This window comes from Mus caroli, unplaced genomic scaffold, assembly GCF_978045245.1.
Source record: "Mus caroli unplaced genomic scaffold, Mus_caroli_1 scaffold_10, whole genome shotgun sequence".
Lineage (NCBI taxonomy): Eukaryota > Metazoa > Chordata > Mammalia > Rodentia > Muridae > Mus > Mus caroli.
The window spans coordinates 41,335,455-41,357,802 of NW_028227265.1; the positions used below are offsets into that span (position 1 = coordinate 41,335,455).

The following is a 22,348-nucleotide window of genomic DNA, read 5'->3' on the forward strand; positions in this document are numbered from 1 at the left end:
CTTAAAACAGATAACAGAAATAGCACAAAGGCCAAAGCACCTCAACACTAATCCAGTAAGAAAGTCAAGAAATCATTTGTGTGTGGCCTTCTACTGTACAGCAAGGTCCCCTATTCCATTCTGCAGCTACCTGAGTACACACAGTCTTGCCTGCTATCATCCAGTGGACAGATCACCACCCAGGCCTGCTCTTCCTACTTTACAGAAGACGGAGCAGAGCTCTTAGAACTGACAGATAAAACCCTCCAGAACTGTTAACTCTCCAGGCACAGAACACAAGGCCCCCTACAGTGGATGGCCATGGCTTTTCATGTCATCTTCTATTGTTTGTTAGTAAGCAAACAATTTGGAACGTCTAGTTTCTTTTTATGAAAAGCTATACACATATACATAACCCCTGCAAAAGAGATATTTTTCTTTTTCTTTCTATCTTCTATATTCTTTCATGCCTGATAGGGAAAAGGAAGCAAGGTCCAGCAGGCAGAAGCCGCAGTAGGACACAACTATGATCCCAGCAATCCCAGATACTGTGTTAGAAAGATTAAAAGCTTGAGGCCAACCACATAGTGAGACTCTGCCTCAAAATAACAAGCAAAAAGCGGGGCAGTGGTAGCACATGCCTTTAATCCCAGCATGTGGGAGGCAGAGGCAGGAGAATCTCTGTGAGTTCAAGGCCAACCTGGTCTACAGAGTTAGTTCCAGGACAACCAGGGCTACACAAGAAATCCTGTTTGAAAAACTTAAAAAAAAAACAAAAACAAAAAAAAAAAAAAAAAAAACACCACCAAAATACAAAAACTGAAATGTCTAGAAACTGGAGAACTGCTTAAGAGCAGTGAGTGCAGTGGACAGAGCGCTTGCTTGCAGGTCTGGGCTGTAAGATGCTCTGAGTATATATGATGCTGGCAACTTCTTTATTTTGGAACCAATTGAAATCAACTAACATTACCTCAAGATAAAGTAGTAAGACTTGCAAGTATCTCCTGACAGAGAATTTGGGATTAAAAAAAAGGCTCCCTGGGAAAGATTCTAATGTAAACGTGGAGATTAAAAACTGGCCAGAGTCAGCTTGTTGTGCCATCTCAGCTCCATGTCACTCAGCCTAAGGAACAGAGCGGTCTTCACAAGTGTCCACAACCTCTCATAAACCCATGCACAGGAAGCACAAGAAATGCACTCATGTGTCAGCCGCACACATACATAAGCTGGGCAGAAGACAGCACAGCACAGACAAACGTTCTCAATAGCTTCACAATATAGACCGTATCTGACCTTAGTAAAATCTTTAATGAGGTCTGCTGCTCTCACGCCATTCTGGACATTAAAGCTGATATCAACTTTCACTTCAGTAAAAGAGTCTGTTAATTTAATAATAGGAACCTAGAAAAAGAAGACATAAAAGTTTAAAATAGTCTCCCAAAGTAAGTGGCAGAATCAGGACGCAAGGTCACTAGCTAGACCTGTGACCTCTATGCTTCTCACGAGACCACAAAACCATGAAGTGCTCTGAGGACCAGGCACCAGCCAACACAGCGGGCAAAGGCGTCTGCTGCCAAGCTTGATAACCTGAGCTGGACCTCCAGCTCACAGAGTGGAGAAACTGCACCACACTGTCCTCTGACGCACAGACCTACACAGGGCATGGGGGGGAGAGGGGGGATGGGGGGGCATGCACACACATAAGTAAAATGAAAAAGTTCATAAGAGGCAATAAATTCTAAAAATTCTAAAAAGCAATAAATTCATAAAAATACAATATATTCTATTTAAAACATTGTTTACTACAGGACTTCTCTATAGAAAGCATGACTTCAGAGGCTATACAGATGGCTCAATGGCTAAGAGTCATCACTTAGTGAGTTTAAGTTCAATTCCTAGCACCCACATTGTGGCTCAATCTGCTTGCAGCTCAGCTCTAGAGGATACAAAGCCCTCTGCTGTAGCTCCAAAACACACACACAAAATAAAAACATATCCTTTTTAATAAAAAAAAAAGGCCTTGACAAGATCTCAAATGCAAAATAACAATATCTTCTGTTATAACTAGGGGCTATTTAACAGAAACAAACTCACACTGTAGACCAGGCTGGCCTCAAACTAAGATCACCTGCCTCTGCCTCCTAAGTGCTGGGATTACAGGCCTGTGCCACCAATGTTCAGCTAGTAATCTATTTTTATATTTCATTACACATGAAAAATTGGGTATTATTCTTAAAGAAATGTATAGCCTGGACAAGTTACTTTGATTCTCCAATAAGTCTTTATGCATAGTCACTGTGACATTCACAAAACGATTCACTGAGTCACATCCCAACTGTGCTATGCGAGATTAGAGTCCAAGTTTCTCCTGCAGGTAATAAGGCTTACAAAGACACAATGCTAAGAACTTACCGTTGCTTTGTCTAGAACTTTCACGGAATCCTCGTCAGCGACTTTGTGTTTCCGAAGGGCTTCTTCCAGGGTCCAGAGAGGCAGGTTCTCCCACTTCCCAAACACCACAAGATCGATGTCACTGTAGGGACACGTGCAAGGAGGTTTCAAGAAGCATCAATCAGGTCTCTATTGTAGCTGACAATTATGCCTACCAACTTCAAGTTAGGGTAACAAGAATCCCTTTCCCTCTCTGCTTCAGAGCATCAGTGTGCTGATGGTAAGTTTTGGAAGGGAAGCGGAGGAGAGGAGAGGAGAAGCAGGGAGTGTCCATTTTAGCAACCTCATACCCTCAGGTATTTCACAGATCTCAGGCCCCAGGACATGAGATAATGCTGACAGAGACAAAACCTCAGACATATTAGATTCTATCAGTGAATGGTTTTTTGGTTTGTTTGGTTTTTCCTAGAGCTTTCTGGTATTAAACTTCAGGTGTGCTGTCTCAATGAGATGTGATCGGACTATTAAGCTGCATAAAGCCAGAGCACCACGCTGACTTCCAGTGTGTAAATACACACATTTACTTCCAGTCTCATTATTTATGTGCCTTTTCCATATCTCACTTATGACAACTGTTCTCACCAAGCTTTAGGGCAGCCCAGACTACACAGAGACCCTATCTCAAAAACAATAAACAAACAAGCCCCATCTCTACTCAGACACATTTGATAGCCCCAGTGGACAGTAATCCCTTCAAAACTTCATCAATATACTAACCTGGTAGGTAAATACAGGCCAGTTTTAAAACTTCCAAATATCTGGACCTAGAACAAGGGAAGAAAAATCACATTAAGGTACCTACAGAGAAATGCATGTCCCTTTTGCCCTCTACTGGTGTTTTAGAATGAACAGGTCCCAATACAAGGCTTTCCTAAAGTAGGGACACCATGCCTCACGGGCATTCGCTCAGAGCATAGCTTATAATCTAAATCAGAGACGTTGAGGCCATCGAGATGGCTCAGCAGTTGAAGATGCTCGCTATGCAAGCCTGATGCCCAGACCACATATAGAGGTAGACAAAAACCTGACTCTATAAAAACTGTCCTCTGACTTCTACACACATGCCTACATATACATATAATAATATACATGTGTACACATTATACACAAGTTTCACAAGTTATGTTTCAAAGGCTAGTTAGTATTCTTTTACAAGACAAGGAATGTCACAAATCCTTAATTCTGTCCTCTCTGCAGGAGTTCTCTCATGAATTCAGAATATTTCAGCTGCTGACCATGTGCTGATGTGTAGGTCAGTGCAAGAGAGTACCAGGAGCAGTCTGTACAAGATCCTGACATGCTATCAACTGAGAATCTTGGTCCACTGAGGACAGTGGCACCCAGGCAATACATGTGTCTGTAAGCCAAGTCAGGAAAATGCTAAACCATTCTGGTAAAAAAAAAAAAAAAAAAAAAAAAAAAAAAAGTTCCAGAACCTAGCCATATCTCTGCACTTCTATTTGTATGAATACAATTGCCTACCTCAGAAACGTGGAAAGATGGAGGCATCTTAACCTGGGGCAGGTTCTCCCTTGCTATAGGGTCTGTGCTGGTCATGGCACTGCCAGCAGCTTCCCTTTCTAGCCACTAGATGTCAGCAGTGCTTACAGAGGCATGCCAGGTAGAGCCATCTCTGCTCTGCCCCAGAGCAAGGGAGCAGTCACAGTGCAGTGAAGGGCACCTGTGCCTTCCCTTCTATTCTTTACCTATATTTGGACCTCTTTCTTTTGCCAAATGGACAGACCTGCCTCTGGCTTCCCTTACATCACTTCAGGAAGGTCTAAGGAAACTATGCACCAAAGTCAGTTACTCTTTGCTCAACGAGGATTCTACAGCAGACCTGAAAGAATCCCTAAAAACTTAAGTATTAATGCCAATAATAAGAGATCCACACAAAGTGGAGACTCGGGCAACAAATCTGCTCACTGGCTGAGTAATCAAAACAAGCTGGCCGGGGAACAAAGAGTGCTTTGCCATGAGAGGCACACACTCGCCTGCATTTGCCCAAGCCAGTCAACTTCAAGTAGCAAAAGAAATGCCGTCAGCTACAAGCCAACTGTAATGTTTACACAGACGCGCTAGAGTAAAAACAAAGATGAAGCCTTGATAAATCCCTTCCAGCAACTAACTACTGTACTAAGGCTGGACCTATCTTTTCCTTGCATTAATGAGCCTAAGTTCTGTCCACTTTATTGGTGCTACTCAGAACTGAGAGGAACAGGTTTTGGGTAAAGCATCTGAGTGGAAGAAAGTCATCACCAAACCCCAAAGTCTACAGGCTGTAAGATGCGATTTGAGATGTGATTTGACCAAAGTTGGGTGTGGCACATGTCTGGGAAGCTTAAGGAGGCTTGAGTTCAGGGCCAGCCATGGGTATGACATTGTAAGACCCTGCTGCAAAGTAAAGCAGACTACCTCTGCCAAAGCACTTACAGTGTGAGTGGGTCTGGGCAGGCTCTGCCTCAAGCCCAGGTCCAGGACAAGTACTCACGTCAGCACTGGGCCAGAGCTCTTTAATCACACTCTCGATCCTGCTCACTACCTCCATCCGCATCTTCTCTTCCTCGGGTCTGGGAGACATGTACTCATAAAAATCACTGATTTCTTCGTGCAGACTGAAGAAAAAAGCAGAAAGCAAATGTGAGCAGGGCCAATCCAATATGAAGTCAGTTTTGTGAATAATCTTAAAAGTCTTATAATTCAGCTGATGAATTTATACTTGCAAATTTTTGCCTTCATTTTAATATTATAATCATACAAGTTAAAGTGGTAATATACAGAATTTAATTAAAAGAAAGTAAGAAATCCCTTCTGCGGTCCTCTACTAAGCTGTAGGTGAGTTTTTGCCTTCCTTTTTCTTTTTAAAAACCAAAGTCATACAGGCCAGGTCTCAGACTCTGCAGGCATAGATCAGGAAGGCAGGCCCTGAGCCCAGGCAGCAGAGCTTCCTGACTATCCCACCTCGCCACAAGAAGCAAAACAGTGTGGCACTTGCTTAATGAATTAACTGTCAAATGAACAAGCTAGTCAGTGACCCACAGCAGTGCCCTGAGAATAATGTCAGGCAGAGAAGGGCTCTGAGAAAGCTGCAGCTTCCATAGACTACAGTGGGCAAGGCATGAAACCAAAGCATCTCATGTAACAGGCCCATCAGGAAGGGAATACAGGCTCAGGATAACGACAAAGCTAAGAAGGTCAGGCTAGGCTGAAGGTGTGGCTTGGTGGTAGAGCATGTGCCCTGGTATGTTCAATGAAAAGAGAAGGAGAGAAAAAGAGGAGGAAGGGAAAGAAAAGAGGGGAGGGGAGGGGAGGGGAGGGGAGGGGAGGGGAGGGGAGGGGAGGGGAGGGGAGGGGAGGGGAGGGGAGGGGAGGGGAGGGGAGGAGAAATTTAAAGGGAGGGTTGGGGAGACCTCGACTACAATGTGGAGTATTTAAGATCGTATCAGATGGACAGAGCAGCAAGGCCTAGAACACATCATCACAGAAGACCTAGGACAGAAGCTTGGAAACACTGTACACACAGACAGCTGGCTGGGACCAAAGGACAACTGGGCCTTGGGCAGAACCAAAGCCACTCCTTGCTTCCAAGTCCCTGAGACCCTGGGGAGTTACCGTGGAGAGAGGAAGTGAGAAGAGACAGAAGAGAAGCACACATTAAGCTCTCCCTAGGATTGGAAGGTGAAGAAGTCAGGGGTACCCTAGTGGGGGTGTCTGCAATTAGAAAATCCACTGGCCATAGAGTGGGAAGACAGAAATTCAAGTAGACCAAAACTAGCTTTGAGGAAGGGAAAAATCCTTTCTTTTTCACTTTCACTGGCTGCAACTTTTTTTTTTGTTTTGTTTTTGTTTTTGTTTTTTCGAGACAGGGTTTCTCTGTATAGCCCTGGCTGTCCTGGCACTCACTTTGTAGACCAGGCTGGCCTCGAACTCAGAAATCCGCCTGCCTCTGCCTCCCGAGTGCTGGGATTAAAGGTGTGCGCCACCACGCCCAGCTTGGCTGCAACTTTTACCTCATGAGGCACTGATGTCTTAAAAAATGGGACCAATGGAGCAACCAACCTTTTGTTCTTGCTTCTTCTGCTGCCTAAAAAACCCTCTGAGTTCTAGCTCAGGCCCAGCCCGAGGTAAGGTGCTTCTGGGACTGGGCAGGTGAAGAAGTCAGGGGTGCCTTATAAGAGTTTATCTGTAGCTTCCAGATAAAGCATCCTAGCCAGGGGGAAGAACTGAAAACTTGACTACCTCTACCATATAAAGGTTTCCTTACATCATTTCTGATTCAATGCAGACAGAAATGTAGAGTCCACCTGCCAGTTAAAGTTTATGTCAGAAGACACCAGTCAAGAGAGTCTGTTCTCTGAATGTGCCCGCTGGGAATGTGTATAGTATGAACAGGACTTGTCAAACTGAGCCATCTCTATCCAAGAACAGAGAAAAAAACTCATCAAAGCGGGGTTTGTAAAGGGTGCTAGTGGTCTGTTCTGCACTGCTGCCCCACAGACAGGTTTCAGAAAGGGACCACAGGTTCTTGTTACTATTCATGAAAACAAACTAGACTATCATAATGCAAAGACCCTACAGAGGGATTTTCTGAACACAATGCTAAGGTAGGGAAGATTCTAAAATTTGCTTTCAGTGCTGTGATCCTGGGCTTTCTGCCAGCACATTAATTTGACAGGAAGTTATTCAGGGTTCTACAAGTTTTAAGACAGGATTTCCCTAAGGGCTAGGCTGCAGTTTAGCGGTAAAAGTATTTGCCTAGCATGTGATGTGGAGCCCGGGATTGGATAGCCAGCACTATAAAGGAAAGGACTATGCAAGTACTTAATAGTCTATGAACTATCATCGCCCTTCTGCTCCCAGAAGTTACTGTATTTCTTTAGCTCCTTAAGTTGCTAGAAGAACCTGGGGCCATGTGAGTGCTTGTCAAGAGAATCCCTGCCACAGTTTTATTTACTTATTTTTTAAAGGATTCTCTATTCTTTTTTTTCCTAAAGATTTGTTTTTATTTATGAGTACACTGTAGCTGTTTCCAGACACACCAGAAGAGGGCATCAGATTTTTTTACATCAGATGGTTGTGAGCCACCATGTGGTTGCTGAGAATTGAACTCAGGATCTTTCAAAGAGCAGACAGTGCTCTTAGCCACTGAGCCATCTCTCCAGCCCCCACAGTTTTTTGTTTTTTTGTTTTTTAAACCAGGGTCTTGTTATGCAGCTCAGGCAGGCCTGCTGTCTTCCTGTCCCCAGTGCTAGGGTTTTAGATGATCATATGCCAACACAACCATCTGTGTGAAGAAGGTAGAAGGCCAAGCTAATAAAGCAAAATGCCTTTCATTAGTAAGAAAAGGAGACCCATCTCAGGCCAGGTAGGGTCCTCTTAGTCATGTCAAACACACCCTTTCTTTCTCTATGCAACTAGTGGCGTGCACAATGCAAGCAGTAATAAATCTTGGTACATTTTTCATAAACATTCAAAGCAGACTTCAGTACTTTTGAGTCTCTTTGGCTTGTTAAGACTTTTTTCTTTTTCTTGAAACATTTTTTTTTTAGATTTTACTTATTTTATTTTATGTATATGAGTACACTTAGATACATCAGAAGAGAGCATGAGATCCCATTACAGATGGTTGTGAGCCACCATGTGGGTGCTGGGAATTGAACTCAGGACCTCTGGAAGAGCAGCCAGCACTCTTAACCACTAACCCATCTCTCCAGCCTGGCCTACATGACTTTGCTAACATAGAATCACATGAATCTAAGTGCTTACTGACTAAGTACTACAGAGACTAAAGTCTGTCTCTGAAGTGCCCACTCTTGACTGGGTATAAGCTTGGTATCATGACAGGATAAATTAGGACAGAGACAAGTTCTGTAGGCTGTCTTTCACACACCAATGCAGCTGCATGCCTCTAAAGCCATCTAACTATGCACAGAAAACAGTTTCTCCAGGGTCTGGATCACAGTAATACCAGGAAGTTCTGTGAAACATCACCCCCCCACCCCCCCAGTAAAGCTCAGATGAAATTATAAATTGCAGATCTTGAGAACTGAGCTGTGTGACCAAGATTACACTATGCACCACTGCCCTGACTGTGAGAATTATGATTTGGTCTGTCCCTGATTCCTGAAATACAACTTTGTAATCTTTGGAATCATTTAGGCACTCCACGCTTTTCTGTCCACTGATACCTGACTGATGGTGGACTGCATCGGGATGATGCTGTGAAGACCAGGGTAAGAGGTCTTCCTGTTCTTCCCTGCCACCTTGACATCAGGGAGAAGATCCGAGTTGATCATGTTTACAGGATAAAGCTTCCCACACCTGCCCAAAAGGCCTGGTCTTGCAGAGCTTACTAACAGAACATGCTGGTGCTTCCCTGCTGGTGAGCAAGAGCCAGGAGGGGGCACATCTCAACTCCACTGGCATTGAACCTGGGGAGCCTCCAGACCATCCTGTGTTTCTGCATCTCTGCCATTTATTCCTTGAAGGCAGCTTTTATAAGATAATCTAGTAAAAGTGTTGCATACTACCCCACAACCTGGGGCTTGCAATTGGGCTGGGGCCACCAGTGATAAAAGCTCTGTTGCTATCCCTGGGTAAGTAAGGTTAGCATGAACTAGACCAGGGGACTACAGAACTAGAAGGATAGACACCCAGCTGGCATCTGCTACAGACTTGGTAGCTTCCCAGGTACAGACTTGGACACACGGTGGTCTGTGTTTTAAGAGAACAAGAGAAGCTGCTCTACCCAAGTGTCCTCCATTGGGATAACAGTGCTTTCCTTCTAAAAGTTAAAGTAGGCAAAGAGTCACACTTCTCTTATAAGGGCAGGGAATATACAAACACAAAGGTAAAACAAAGTCTGTTACAACCACCATCCAGGCTTCTTAACACAAGGATCTAATGCTACACAAAAGCACTGACTATATCCACCCAAGAACTATTAGTAACTAGTCTTAGTTAAGTCTTAGTGTAGCTAAGAGTGGACACTTTTTGAAAAGGATGATGAAAAAAGCATAGATGCTACAGGTGGAAGTATAAGTTACGAAATCTCTCAGAGGTTCATGTAATTTCCAAACTCCCTAACTCTACCCTTCAGAAATATTCCATAAGGGTTAATATAAAGACATGGGTACAAGGATACACAGCACAGAACTCATATTCAGGAAATGCTAAAAACTTACAGTCAACAACAGAACCCAGAAGGATTTCCATCACCGGCATGAATCTGTTGTCTACCCTTCCGTGAGGATTACAGTCTGCTTAGTGACATAATGGTCCTAAGAGTTGTCTTCTCTACAGTTAGTGTCTCGCGTGATACATGTTATGTACACGTGTATGTGCTTGGCTTGGATAGCTGTACATTTCCCTGTTCCCACAAAGCAAGATCTGGAACTTACTATTAGCAGTGATTAAGTTTAAGCAGTGACATGGAAGAGAAGGGATTTACTGTTTTGAAATGTATACTTTTACATGACCCATTTTATAAAATGTATGTTAATGGCATGTATTTTTTAAAACTAAATCTTTGTAACAAGGAAATATATCAACTAGAGAAAATTATTTTAGCCGGGCGTGGTGGCGCACGCCTTTGATCCCAGCACTCGGGAGGCAGAAGCCAGCCTGGTCTACAAAGTGAGTGCTAGGACAGCCAGGGCTACACAGAGAAACCCTGTCTCGAAAAACCAAAAAAAAAAAAAGGAGAAAATTATTTTAATAATCTTACCTTGTAGAGCAAGGTAACTAGGGAGCCTGAGCAACTGTAGAAGAAATTCTGTAGTCAAGTGTGGGGCAGCACAGCTACCAGGGAGCAAGGAGGACCCCAAGCCCAGGACTCAGTGTCAGCACTTTGGTACAGAGCACTAACAAGTCATGGTCGGTTTCATACACGTTCAAGGAGTGTCTGCTGGTGTCAGAATTACATACTCAAATTTGAGACCAACTTCCAAAGTAGCTATAACAGCTGGTGGTATTTTCCTCCAGGGAAGGCCAGGCACTTACAACTTTCTATACTACTTAATTTTTCTCAACTATACCAAGACACTAAGGGAAGTGAGCAATCAAGCCCTACAAAACCACAAAGCAATGTAAGTGGCTCCAGAAGGTTCCAGAATTCATGGTAGAAACAGAAACATAGTTAGCCAGTTCAGGCATTCCAGCTTAATGCCAGACACCTCTGCCAGGCTGTCACCTCAAATGCCACAAGACCAGAACCAAAGATCATCTTACTCCCAGTCCCAACTGTCACCAGGACTTCCTCCCTCTGCTCTCTGCTTCCCAGGTCCACCTTTCTTCACATGCTGATCTGATAGCTTACCAAATTCTTTCTGCTCAAAACCAACCAAAGGCACACATGCAGAGGCACTCCGGTCCGAGCACCCTGGGCCACATGTCCCAGGTTCTCTTTCTTCCTTAAAGTAGCAATAAAAACAAAAACAAACCTGAGCTTTACACAGCCAGCCTGTGCTGGGGGAAGCATTTAACATAGACATTTAACATCCTTCCCACCTGCTGAGTGGGGAGAGCAGGAGTGCAGATATTAGGCAGCTTCTATCTGTATCTCTACAAGGTTTACTGTTTACCAAGCACAAAGCAAACCGTCAGGAAATAAGCTAGCACCATTAACAGATAATTAATTTTACAAGACAATTCAACACAGGCATAATTTAATGTGCGTGCAGGTCTGATCCCAGTCACTGGGTCACCACTCACAATCTGTGTTGTTCTTGTCATTATTAAATTTTATGTGTATGGTATTTTGCCTGCATGTCTGTGTACTCAGAGGCCAGAGAGGGCATAAGACAGTTAGGAGCCACCACGTGGGTGTTGGAAATCAAACCCAGGTTCTCTGGAACAGCAGCCAGTGCTCTTAACCACTAAGACATTGCCCCAGCTTCCACATACTTTCTTTTATCTTTTTGATTGTTTGTGTGTTTTAAAGGTTTGGGGGAAGAAAAAAAATTAACAAGAGAATGAAAAGATAAGCTAGAGGCCAGAAGTGGTGGCTATGCCTCTAATCCCAACAGAGGCCAGCACATCTCTTTGAGTTCCGTGCTAGGACTACACAGTGAGAACCTGTCTGTCAATCAATCAATAGACAAACATTCTCAAAGTTTATAATCCAGCAATCCAGGAAGCTAAAAACATGCTCTCAAAAGCTTACACCAGGACATATAGAGCAAGCCTTTCATGGCTGCCCAGATGGAAGCACCCAACATGGCCTTCAGCAGAGGAAATGTGGTCTAGTGCATCTGTACAAAGGAAGATCACACAGCATGAGAACGAAGAGAGCTACCAAGCCAGGAAAAATTTAAAGGGCCTTAAATGCTGGCTGCTGAGTGAAAGAAGCCAAATTCAAAGGCTGTAAACTGTGTGATTCCAACTGTTAAGACATCTTGGGGAAAGTCAAACTGAAGACGGGGGAAGAAGGCTCAGTGGCTGCTAAGAGTTGGGACACAGAGCAAAGAATTTTGGGGCAATAAAAACAATTCTATGTGATGCATATTGGATTCATCATTCCACTAAGTAAGAAGTTCCAGCAAATACTGATATGCTGATATTCAGTCTGTTTTTATGTATTGTAATGCTAAATACAGGCCCTAGTTTCCCCCAGGGAGGAGATTCTTGGGTTGACCCAAGTAATGATATGTAACCTTGATCTCCAAGTTATCCCCGATAGGTGAATAAAGATGCCTACAGCCTATAGCTGGACAGAAGACAGAGAAGTGGAGTTTGATTTGGGCTGGGGCAGGAGACAAGGACTTCTAGGAGAGGGAGAAGGTGGAGAGAAGACTCGATGGGTGGTTGAGAAATAAAAACATGGCCATGAGGGCTGGCCAACTGGAGTTAAAAGCTGTCCAGAGGCAACATAGCAAGTTATAACTTGGGGTTATTGATAGAGTAGTAGACATAATAGCCATAGAGGGTAGATAACTGCCCAGCTCTAGAGCTGATTAAGGCTTATAAATATAAAGATTGTGTGTCTTTTCTCTGGGAACTGAATGATCAAGGTGGGGCAGAAACCCTCAACTGAGATTAACTATTTACTACAGCACCAATACACATCACGGACCACTCACTAACAACACGCCAATGAAGATTAACTAACTGAACAACTATGCTGCTCTGGGCAGAACGTCATAAGGGGACTCAAGGGAGTGCCGGGGCTATACAGGGAATCCCTGTACCTTCCACTCAATTCTGCTATAAACTTTGTACAGCTAAATATAAGTTCTATAGAAAAAAATTTGCCGGGCAGTGGTGGCTCATGCCTTTAATCCCAGCACTTGCGAGGCAGAGGCAGCCGGATTTCTGAGTTCACAGCCAGCCTGATCTACAGAGCTACACAGAGAAACACTGTCTCGGAAAAAAAAAACAAAAAAAATTAAGCTATATTTTTTAACTGTTTTTTTTTTTTTTTTAAGATTTATTACATGTAAGTACACTGTAGCTGTATTCAGACACTCCAGAAGAGGGAGTCAGATCTTGTTACAGATGGTTGTGAGCCACCATGTGGTTGCTGGGATTTGAACTCAGGACCTTTGGAAGAACAGTCAGTGCTCTTAACCTCTGAGCCATCTCTCCAGTCCTGTTTTTTTTTTCAAACTAACACTTACTTGCGATTACCGTGAACTAAGTTTATGTGGTGCTTTCCTTCCCGTCTCCTCTGGGTTCAAGAGAGAAAGGGACGGCAGCAAAGTGTGGGTCTGCCTGAGGTGCACCACAGAGGTGTGGGGAATTTGAATCATGGGGTTGGCATGGTAGCGACCTGCCAGAGGGAACCTAGCAAATTGGGTGGAGAGATCTTGGAGTTGTAAGTTAGAGACTCCACTCGATAAAAACAGGTTGCCAGTGCATGGCCAGCCAGGCCACTAGGGCAGAGAGTTGCCGACACAAGAACAGGAATGTGCCTGTTCCTTTTTTAATATTTCCTGCAACACATGCCTACAATTCAAGAAGTGCAGGTGGAGTTACCAGGAGTTCAAGGTCACCTTCAGCTACAACAGTGAGTTCAAAGCCAGCCTGAATGACATGAGACCCTATCATAAAAAAAGGCCTGTGACTAGGGTTGACCTAACTTAAAGCCAACACCATCATTCATTCAGAGCAGCTTAGGGGTCTAAATTTGGGCTCTGCAATTGGTTCCTTTTGATGATAACATTCTGACTTCTCTCCATCCATCTTTAGCTTCTGTTCTACTTAATAAAGTCACTAGAGACAACAAACTCACAGAGCATCTGAAATTTTCACATAAGAATGAAACCTGGCCGGGCGTGGTGGCGCACGCCTTTAATCCCAGCACTCGGGAGGCAGAGGCAGGCGGATTTCTGAGTTTGAGGCCAGCCTGGTCTACAAAGTGAGTTCCAGGACAGCCCGGGCTATACAGAGAAACCCTGTCTCGAAAAACCAAAAAAAAAAAAAAAAAAAAAGAATGAAACCTGTAATTCTGGTGCTGGCTCGGAGAGTTACATGGAGAATGGCCATCTTCCATATTCCTTCCTGTTCTGTGCAAAGCCGTGCCTAGACAAGCCTCTAGCTTTGAAGAGGGACTTTTATTGTGTCCATAGGCTCTTACTTATTCTCTGGTCCAAGTATCCATAATGCTACTATTAACATTAGAAAGATTCTAAAACAGTTAATTTCTAGTTATTAGAACTTCTATGGAAACCAGTCCATTCCCTTAACAGAGAGAATCAAAGAGAAATACACCTAGAGATCTCCTCATAACAACACAACTATGAGGCCTCTCTGGCCATCAGAAGCCTAGGTTCTCTGGCCTTTGAACTCCAGAATTTATAGCAGCCCATCCCTGAGTCTGTAAGGCCTTTGGTCTCAAACTGACAGACACACCACTGGCTCCCTAACTCTGAGACCTCTGGACAGAAGCAAGAGTTACAGAGTACTGCCATCCCAGCATCCTCCACTTCTAGACAGCCTGCTTAGGGGTTTCTGTCCCTCCATAAGCTAATTTTCCTAAGAAATCACTGGTTTGTCTGTCTACATCCCTTTTGTTTCTGCCTCTGTCAAAATTCTACTGCCGATTTGGTACTCAGAGTGGGGTTGCTGCTATAACTATCCGAGGTGCTGAAACATCTGGAGACAGGTAATGGCAGGGGCTGGCAGAGGTTGGAGGCGTGGGGTAAAAAGTGCTTCAGCTGCTGTGAACGGAGCACCAAGAACAATTCTAGTAAGGGGCTTAGAAGACATGTGCAGCAAGCAGCTCTGAATCTGGCATGGGTCCTTTGACTTTGGGCTTCTCAGCTTCAGCTAAATGAAAGCAACCTCTGTTCTTTGTAAAAAAACAAACAAACAAACAAAAAAACAAACAAAACCAAAAAAACTGTCTCTGGTGTTTCATTATAGCAGAAACAGGAAGACAGCACCTTCCTTCATTGTCAGTCCCTGTGTGTGTGTGTGTGTGTGTGTGTGTGTGTGTGTAAGAAGCCAAGAGGCTTCGCCTACTGCCTGTCACTCCATATATGTCCAAGTTCTGATGTGACTCCCAGACCTCAGCTCTCTCAGCTCTTCATGGACTCGAGACTCAGGCACAGAGCAATGACCATGTACCTCTGAGACAGGTCCACCAATAAAATAATCATTTAGAAATGGTAGCCACTAACCATCCTTCTTGTTCTTATAGACACTCCTCCCACCTATGTCCCATAAAGCACTTAACAGTAGACAACATGCTGAGCACTGTGCCAGTCCTGGTCTCTTCATGTAAGTTGTTATAGACACACCTACCTCATCTGTAATTCTAGGGTCTTCTACTCTGGGCATAGCATTTCTTGCTATCAGCTAAGTGCTGTACCCTTTGCCTTAACCAGAAAATGAATTTCCGAAAGTTCTAACAAACCACATTCGTCCCCCTCCCCCACATCCACTCAGCTCTCTCGAACAGAGTTCATACCCAAAGAGGCAGAACAAAGGCATTCGTATACACTCCACAAGTTAAAAGTGCTTTTATAGTTTTATTTTTAAATGGTTGAAAAGAAGTCAGAATTATACTGGGACACATGAAAAGCATATATCATGGCTAGAGAGTTGGCTCAGTGCTTAAGAGCACTGTTGCTGCAAAGGAGGGCTCGGTTCCCAGCACCCACATGGAGGCTCACCACCTCCACCGGCACCAAGCATGAGTGTGGCACACGCACGTACGTGGAGGCAAAACACTCATACACATAAAATAGCAAAATAAATTTTTAAAAAGTATATATAATTCAAATTCAAGCACACATGAATAACTACTCTAGAATACAATCAACACCCCTCACCCCATCCACATTGACTGCAGCTGCTTGTTGCCAGCACACCAGAGTGCAGCAGCTGAGACAGAGACCACAGACCCAATAAGGAGTACGTATTGTCTCTACAGGGAACACCTGCTGACTTCTGCCATCTGTAGGTTCCATAGAGTCTTCAAAAGTAACATGCCAGACCAAGGTACACTGTGTACTTCCCTGGGCCGCCTTGATATTTGGGGGTAAATAAAGCTGAAGAGGAGACTGACAGTTGTCAGAGTCCTCCACACTCCCACAAGGGTTTAGTGGTAACTGCTGTCCAGCAATACATTAAGACTTGGTTATACATTAAAATGTAAAGTGTATTCAAATTTTATAGTAGCTATTAGGGTGATTTCTATAAAACAAACAAAAGGAAACACGTGTCGTGTGCAGACAAGCATGTGACACAGCTGGAGGACCCCTGTCTCTGCTTCAGGGAATATAAAATGGAACAGCAGGGGAAGAGAATCATGGCAATTTGTTAAAGAAAAGCTAACAAACAAACACAGAATTATCACATGGGTGTATCCCCCAAAGAACTGAGAGCAGGTCTCCAGAAGAGACCTGTTCACAGCAGTGTTATTCATGCTAGCCTGAGGCAGAGCCAAGTGAAGGAGTCTATGGGCGAGGAATGGTGGATAAAAAGTGAGTGGACCTTGAGGACACTGTTATGCAGAGTGAAATCAGCTGGACTCGAAAGGATACTGTTTGATCCTATTTTTATGAGGTCCCTAGAGAAGTCAAATCTCAGGAATAATCTTGACATAATAGACAATCATGGCTATAGGGGCAAGGATGGAAGAGAAAATATAGCAGTATTTTCAGTTTCAGATGGGGAGGATAAAAATTTCTGGAGACGGGAAATGACAACAACATAAATTGTACGCTTTCAAATGGTGATATTAAGTTATACACACACACACACACACACACACACACACACACACACACACACGGTGGTTTGAAGAGGAATGGCCACTACAGGTTTGTATATGTGGATGCTTGGTCTTTAGGGAGTGGCACTACTTGACAGGAATTAGGAGGTGTGGCTTTGTTGGAGGAAGTCTGTCCCTTGGAGATGGGCTTTGGGGTTTCAAATGTTCAAGTCAGGCTCAGTGTGCGTGTGTGGGTGTGTGCATGTCTTCCTGCAGCTTACTAATCTAGATGTAGAATTCTAAACTCACCTTCAGCACCCTGTCTGCCTACATCCCACCATGTGTCCCAGCATGAGAACCATGCACTAACCCCCTGAAGCTATAAACCAGCCCCAGTTAAATGCCTTCTTTTGAAAGCGTTGCTGTGCTCATGGTGTCTCTTCACAGTAATAGAACACTGACTAAGAAAATATACTTAATATATTTTAATTGCACAACTAATAGAACGTAATCTATCCATGCAATAAATATAAAAAAGAATGAATTGATGAGACCCACCACAATATTAATAAACCTTGAGCACACAAAGGCCGTCATACAGTATGAGTCTATTACATGACACATGAAGAATAAGGAAATCCAGAGCCTCTTGGTTGCCAGGGGCTGGAAAGGAACAGAATTCCTATTTGGTGACGAATGTTCTGGAACTTAATAGTGACAATTGCCACAATACATTGTGACTATACTTAATGCCATAAACTATGGTGTACTTGAGAGTCAAGGTATGCTGGAACATAACTTTAATCCCAATGTTCAGGAAGCAGATCTTTGTGAGTTCAAGGCCAGCTCCAGGCCAGCTAGAGCTACATAGCGAGGCTTTTCCTGAAATAAGTAAATAGATAAACTAATGAAGAGAATCACATTAGGGTTGGAGAAATGGCTCACTCACTGGTTAAGAAAAAAACTTGCTGCTCTTCCAGGGGGCCCAGTTCAAGTCTCAGAACCAACATATTGGCTTCCAACTGTAGTTCACTCCAGGAGATTAGATGCTCTATTCTGGTTTCTGCAAGCACCAGACATGCAAGAGGTACACAGATATGCATGCAGAAAAACAATATACACTTTTTTTTTTAACTAATAAAAGTGATCCAGCAGTTAAGAGCACTTGCTGCTCTTGCAGAGGACCCAGGTTGTGTTCCCAGGACCCACATGTACTTCACACCCATCCTTAACTCTAGCTCCAGTAGTCAACCACTACTGAGCTCCACAGGGCACAGGCAAAGCACACACGTAAAATAAAATAAATCTTAAAAAGAAAAAAAATCCCTCATAATTAAAACTTTATATTACTAAAATTGATTGTTTCGCATGGTTCCAATTTTAAATGCATTTTAGAATAAACTACTCTATCAGCCAAGTTGGTATGCATGTTTGTAATTCTAGCACTCAGGAAGCTGAGACAGAAAGATCATGAGTTCTAGGCCTGTCTAAACTATGCAGCAAGACCCTATCTCAAAACACTGAATAGATATGTAGCTTAGTGCTCTTTCTTAGCATGTGAGGCCTGGGCCCAAGTCCCTAGAACTATCAGCTCGTGGGATATTACCCAGCTAACGAGGATACACATCGATGAGAATAAGGACTTGTCTTATTCTGTATTATTTGGCCCGGGCTGTACTAGAATTCTCTGTGCAGAGCAGGCTGACCTTGAACTCACAGATTCTGCCTCTGCCTCTCTGCCTCTGCCTCTTGAGTGTTGGGATTAAAGGTGTGCACCACCACCCAGTGAGGCTGAGGTTTTTACCGGTATTATTTTAGCTCCATAACACTGAAGTATAATAATAAGCTACACATTAAAACTTGATTTTGGCCAGTGGATGTCAGACTATCTTTATAATCGTGATGGTGAACACACTGACAGTTTCCCAAGCTTTCTTGGGTTTCTGTAATTCAGCCTGCTTTTATTTTTACCCATCGTCAGCAACAATTAATATGCCCTTTTTACTACTTTAGTTTTGCATCTCGTATAGTTATATATAATTTTATTTAAAAAAAGCATATAAAGCAAATTTTGCAGAAAATACTTGTAGGGTTACTCATTTTGTCTTTCAGTGTCAATATTTTGCTATCTATCTACATTGCTGGACCAGTGAACCCTTTCCCTTTTGTTATTATTTACTTGCAGTGCTGGGGTCACACCCGAAGCCTTGCACACAGGCAAGTGCTCTGCCACTCAGCTCTCTCCGTCCTAGGCCATTTCCCTGGTTCATATGTTGAAATTCTCTTTTTTTTTCCCATGTAGTATTTTCAGTGATCCTCTGGGACTCACATCATGCACCCCATCACACTCACTTCCCAGTCTTCCATGACCACCTTACCCTTGTTATCTCCCCCCCCATCAAAATAGACAGATAGACAGACGGATAGATTAAAATAATAAGTAAAAATCAAAGGGAAAAAAAGCCCAGTTTGTATTGTCTGTATACTCACTGGAGCATGGTCAAACTCTCACTGGTGGGTGTGGCACCATACCTAGCCCATAATGTGTTAATTCACATAACACTCTTGTTTTGGTTATTTAAAATATATATCTATATTATTTGCTTAGCTATGACTTGATACAAACTTAGAAAAATGTTGTATACTATCCTACTAAATGAATCCCATCCTGAAGTCATACAAGAGTACTACACTTCCTGACATGCATACAAGACAAGGAACACTTCCATGGGGGGGGGGGGGGAGCCACTCCTCCCAGCAGCTAGGCAGAGCTTCACTTCCCATTTCAGCCACTTGCCTTCACAGCCTACAAAGTGAAGACTCTTTGCTCAGAACAGCATTAAAAAAAACTCCATCTTCTAGCTAGGTGGTGGTGGCACACACCTTTAATGTCAGCACTCAGGAGGCAGAGGCAGGAAGATCTCTCTGAGTTTGAGGCCAGCCTGGTCTACAGAGTGAGTTCCAGGACAGCCAGGATTACACAGAGAAACCCTGTCTCAAAACAAACCACTAAACAACCAAAACCAGACTGTATCTATCTTCTAAGCAGAAAACAGTTAAAGAACCTCTCTGCCCCAGGGGCATGAGCTCCTCACCCGGCAGCTTATCTCAGCATCACTCATTTTCAATAGTTAAAAATCAAATGGGTAGTCTCGCACTTTAAACAGGGACAACCCAGTTAAGAATTTAGCTGTGAAGAACTCTATGGCCATACAAACAAAACTGATGTAGTGAATCTTCAACTTGACAGAATCTTGGCAGTAACATCAGTGTTAAGAGCAAACATCCTAATCCCATCGAAGACTGGGAGTACAAGCTTTGAATCTAGTTGCAGTCAATGAAAAGCTGTGGCTACAGTGGAACTGAGCTGGGGTCACTAGCCATGAGGAAGGGCCCTAACCAACCACAGAAGGAGCACAGAAGCAAGGATCCTGTAAATAATTCCTCTGGGAAAAGCAAAACAAGCTCCCTTTGTCAAACGAGGTGTAAATAATTCCCTCTTCACAGCTAACACGGGGGTGGGGGGTGGGGGAATTAACCCTTCAGGAGCACAAGAGAAAGCGGACGGTGCCACAGGAAGTCTCACATGGTTTCTGTGTGGGCTAAGGACTAGCCTTCCTTGGGAGCACAGGGCTGCCCTGTGTCCCAGCACACACATACTGCTGCACCTGCTTGTCCGGCTCAGGCCACACAAGAGATTTACCTGCTCTGTATTAACAGCCAAGAGCAAAGCACAACTTGGTGACCCATGCATGCATGCCAAGTAAGAGCAGGTGACACTGCCGCAAGGGCCAAATTTTCATAACCGAAGGGTGCCACTATGGCCAGGAGCTAAATACACTTCCACATCACACAACACCACCAATGTTCACTTCGAGTGGCATCATGAGATGCCATGAAAATTAACACCTTATATGATTTCAATAGCATCTCTAACTCGTAAATTTGTTTCTTTTTAAATCATCCTTGAACACAAGTTTCTATTTCTGTGCACTCTTAGTTAACATAATAAAAATAACTCAAACTAGTGAGCAAAGACTGTTCAATAGATCATGCTACAAATGGTGCTGAGGGAACTGGATATCCGCATACAAAAGAATAAGGCCAGACACTTACCTTCAACGATATGCAATATTTTACTCAAAGTGCCAAAAAGCCACACTTAAAACCTCAAACTCTGCAAAGCACACTGTAGGAAAGAAACCCTACATTTGGCACTGACTTAAGACATGCCACTAAACACACAATTGGAAGAACCAATTGAATTTAATCAAAAATTGTAAACCTTTGTGCAAAAGAGTAAAGTATTAAGAGAATAAAGGACTGGGCTGGAGAGATGGCTCATGATTAGGAGAGCCTCTACTGGTCTTCCAGAGTACCCAGGGTTCAATTCCCAGCACCCACGTGCTGGCTCACAACATCTGTAACTCCAGTTTCAGGATACCAAATGCCCTTGTCTGACCTCCAAGGGCACCAGGCATGGTGCACAGACATGCATGCAGGAAAACACTCATACACATAAAAAATTTAAAAGCCAAGTTTTTTAAAAAATGAGAGTAAAAGAAAACCCCCAGAATGGGAGAGTATATTTGCAAGTTATATATTTGATAAAGGAATACTATCCTGACAGATTATGTAAGAAGCATGATTCAAAAATGCAAAAGGGAAAAAAAGAAAGGTAGGTCTAAACAGACATTTCTCCAAAGAAGAAAGACAAGATTGCAATAGACACATAAAAATGCACCGTTAGCCATTATATTAGATAGGGCTTTATTTCTGTGCAGAGACACCATGACCAAGGCAACTCTTATAAAAGACAACATTTATCTGAGGCTGGCTCACAGGTTCAGAGGTTCAGTCCATGGCAGCACAGAGATGAGATAACTGAGAGTTCTACATCGAAATCTTTAGCTAGCAAGGAGACGCAATTCCATCCCAGCTAGAGATTGAGCATAGGAGATCTCAAAGCCTGCCCCACAGTGACAAACTCCCTCCCACAAGCCCACACCTACTCCAGTAAGGCCACATCTCTCAATAGTGCCGAGCATTCAAACACAGAAGTCTATGGGAGACATACCTATTCAAACCACCACAGCGTAATCAATGAAAACCACAATCAGACATCAATTTACACCTAAGAGGATAACTACATTCAAACAAACAAACAAACAAACAAACAAACAAACCGAGTTGCTATTGGGTGGCTCAGAGGGTAAAGGCACTTGCTGCCTGTGTCCAATCCCTAAGATCCACATAGTGAAACTAGAGAAGTAACTTCCACAGGTTGTCCTCTGACCTCCCTCCATACACGCAGCATACATCCCCCTCCCACATTCCCCATTTAAAAAAAAAAAAAACAGTAAAACAAAACAAACAAAACAGAAAACAAACCCACTGTGGTGTGAAGGCTGCAGTAGGAAGACTTGTCTTTTCTATAAGCATCCTTCTAAGGGCCACCTGCCGAACTGACAGCTATCAGAGCTCTCCCTGGTACCCAGGCTGCCATCCATCAGCTGCAGGACTATCCTCACATAGGCCTGGCTGTGAATACTGCACTGAGGTATCAGATGAAGTTCCTCAGCTGCCACTGCTGCTTGCTACCCGAGAGTAGTAACTGCAGCTCCAGAAAGCAGGGGGCTGGCCTGTGTGAAGCGCATTGCCCTAGACATTTTACCATGTAAGCCTCAGTGAGGTAGAGATGACAGTTTACCTTGCAGGCATTTTCACCCAAACAAGGGGAAACAGAAAGCCTGTGATTAG

At 43.5% G+C, this 22,348-nt stretch overlaps 1 protein-coding gene across 6 annotated transcripts in view; it reads right to left on the reverse strand.

Annotated features, from left to right (window-relative positions):
• Tent4b (terminal nucleotidyltransferase 4B) overlaps nucleotides 1-22,348 on the reverse strand; it is a 62,997-nt gene that overhangs the window by 13,896 nt on the left and 26,753 nt on the right. For all 6 annotated transcript variants that reach the window (XM_021169770.3, XM_029480474.2, XM_085843728.1 and 3 more), the window contains 4 exons: nucleotides 4,922-5,045; nucleotides 3,148-3,194; nucleotides 2,392-2,512; nucleotides 1,273-1,380 (listed from right to left, as the gene is read on the reverse strand). In XM_021169770.3, the coding sequence (XP_021025429.1) occupies nucleotides 1,273-1,380; nucleotides 2,392-2,512; nucleotides 3,148-3,194; nucleotides 4,922-5,045 (400 nt within the window). The remainder of the gene's footprint in view (nucleotides 1-1,272; nucleotides 1,381-2,391; nucleotides 2,513-3,147; nucleotides 3,195-4,921; nucleotides 5,046-22,348) is intronic.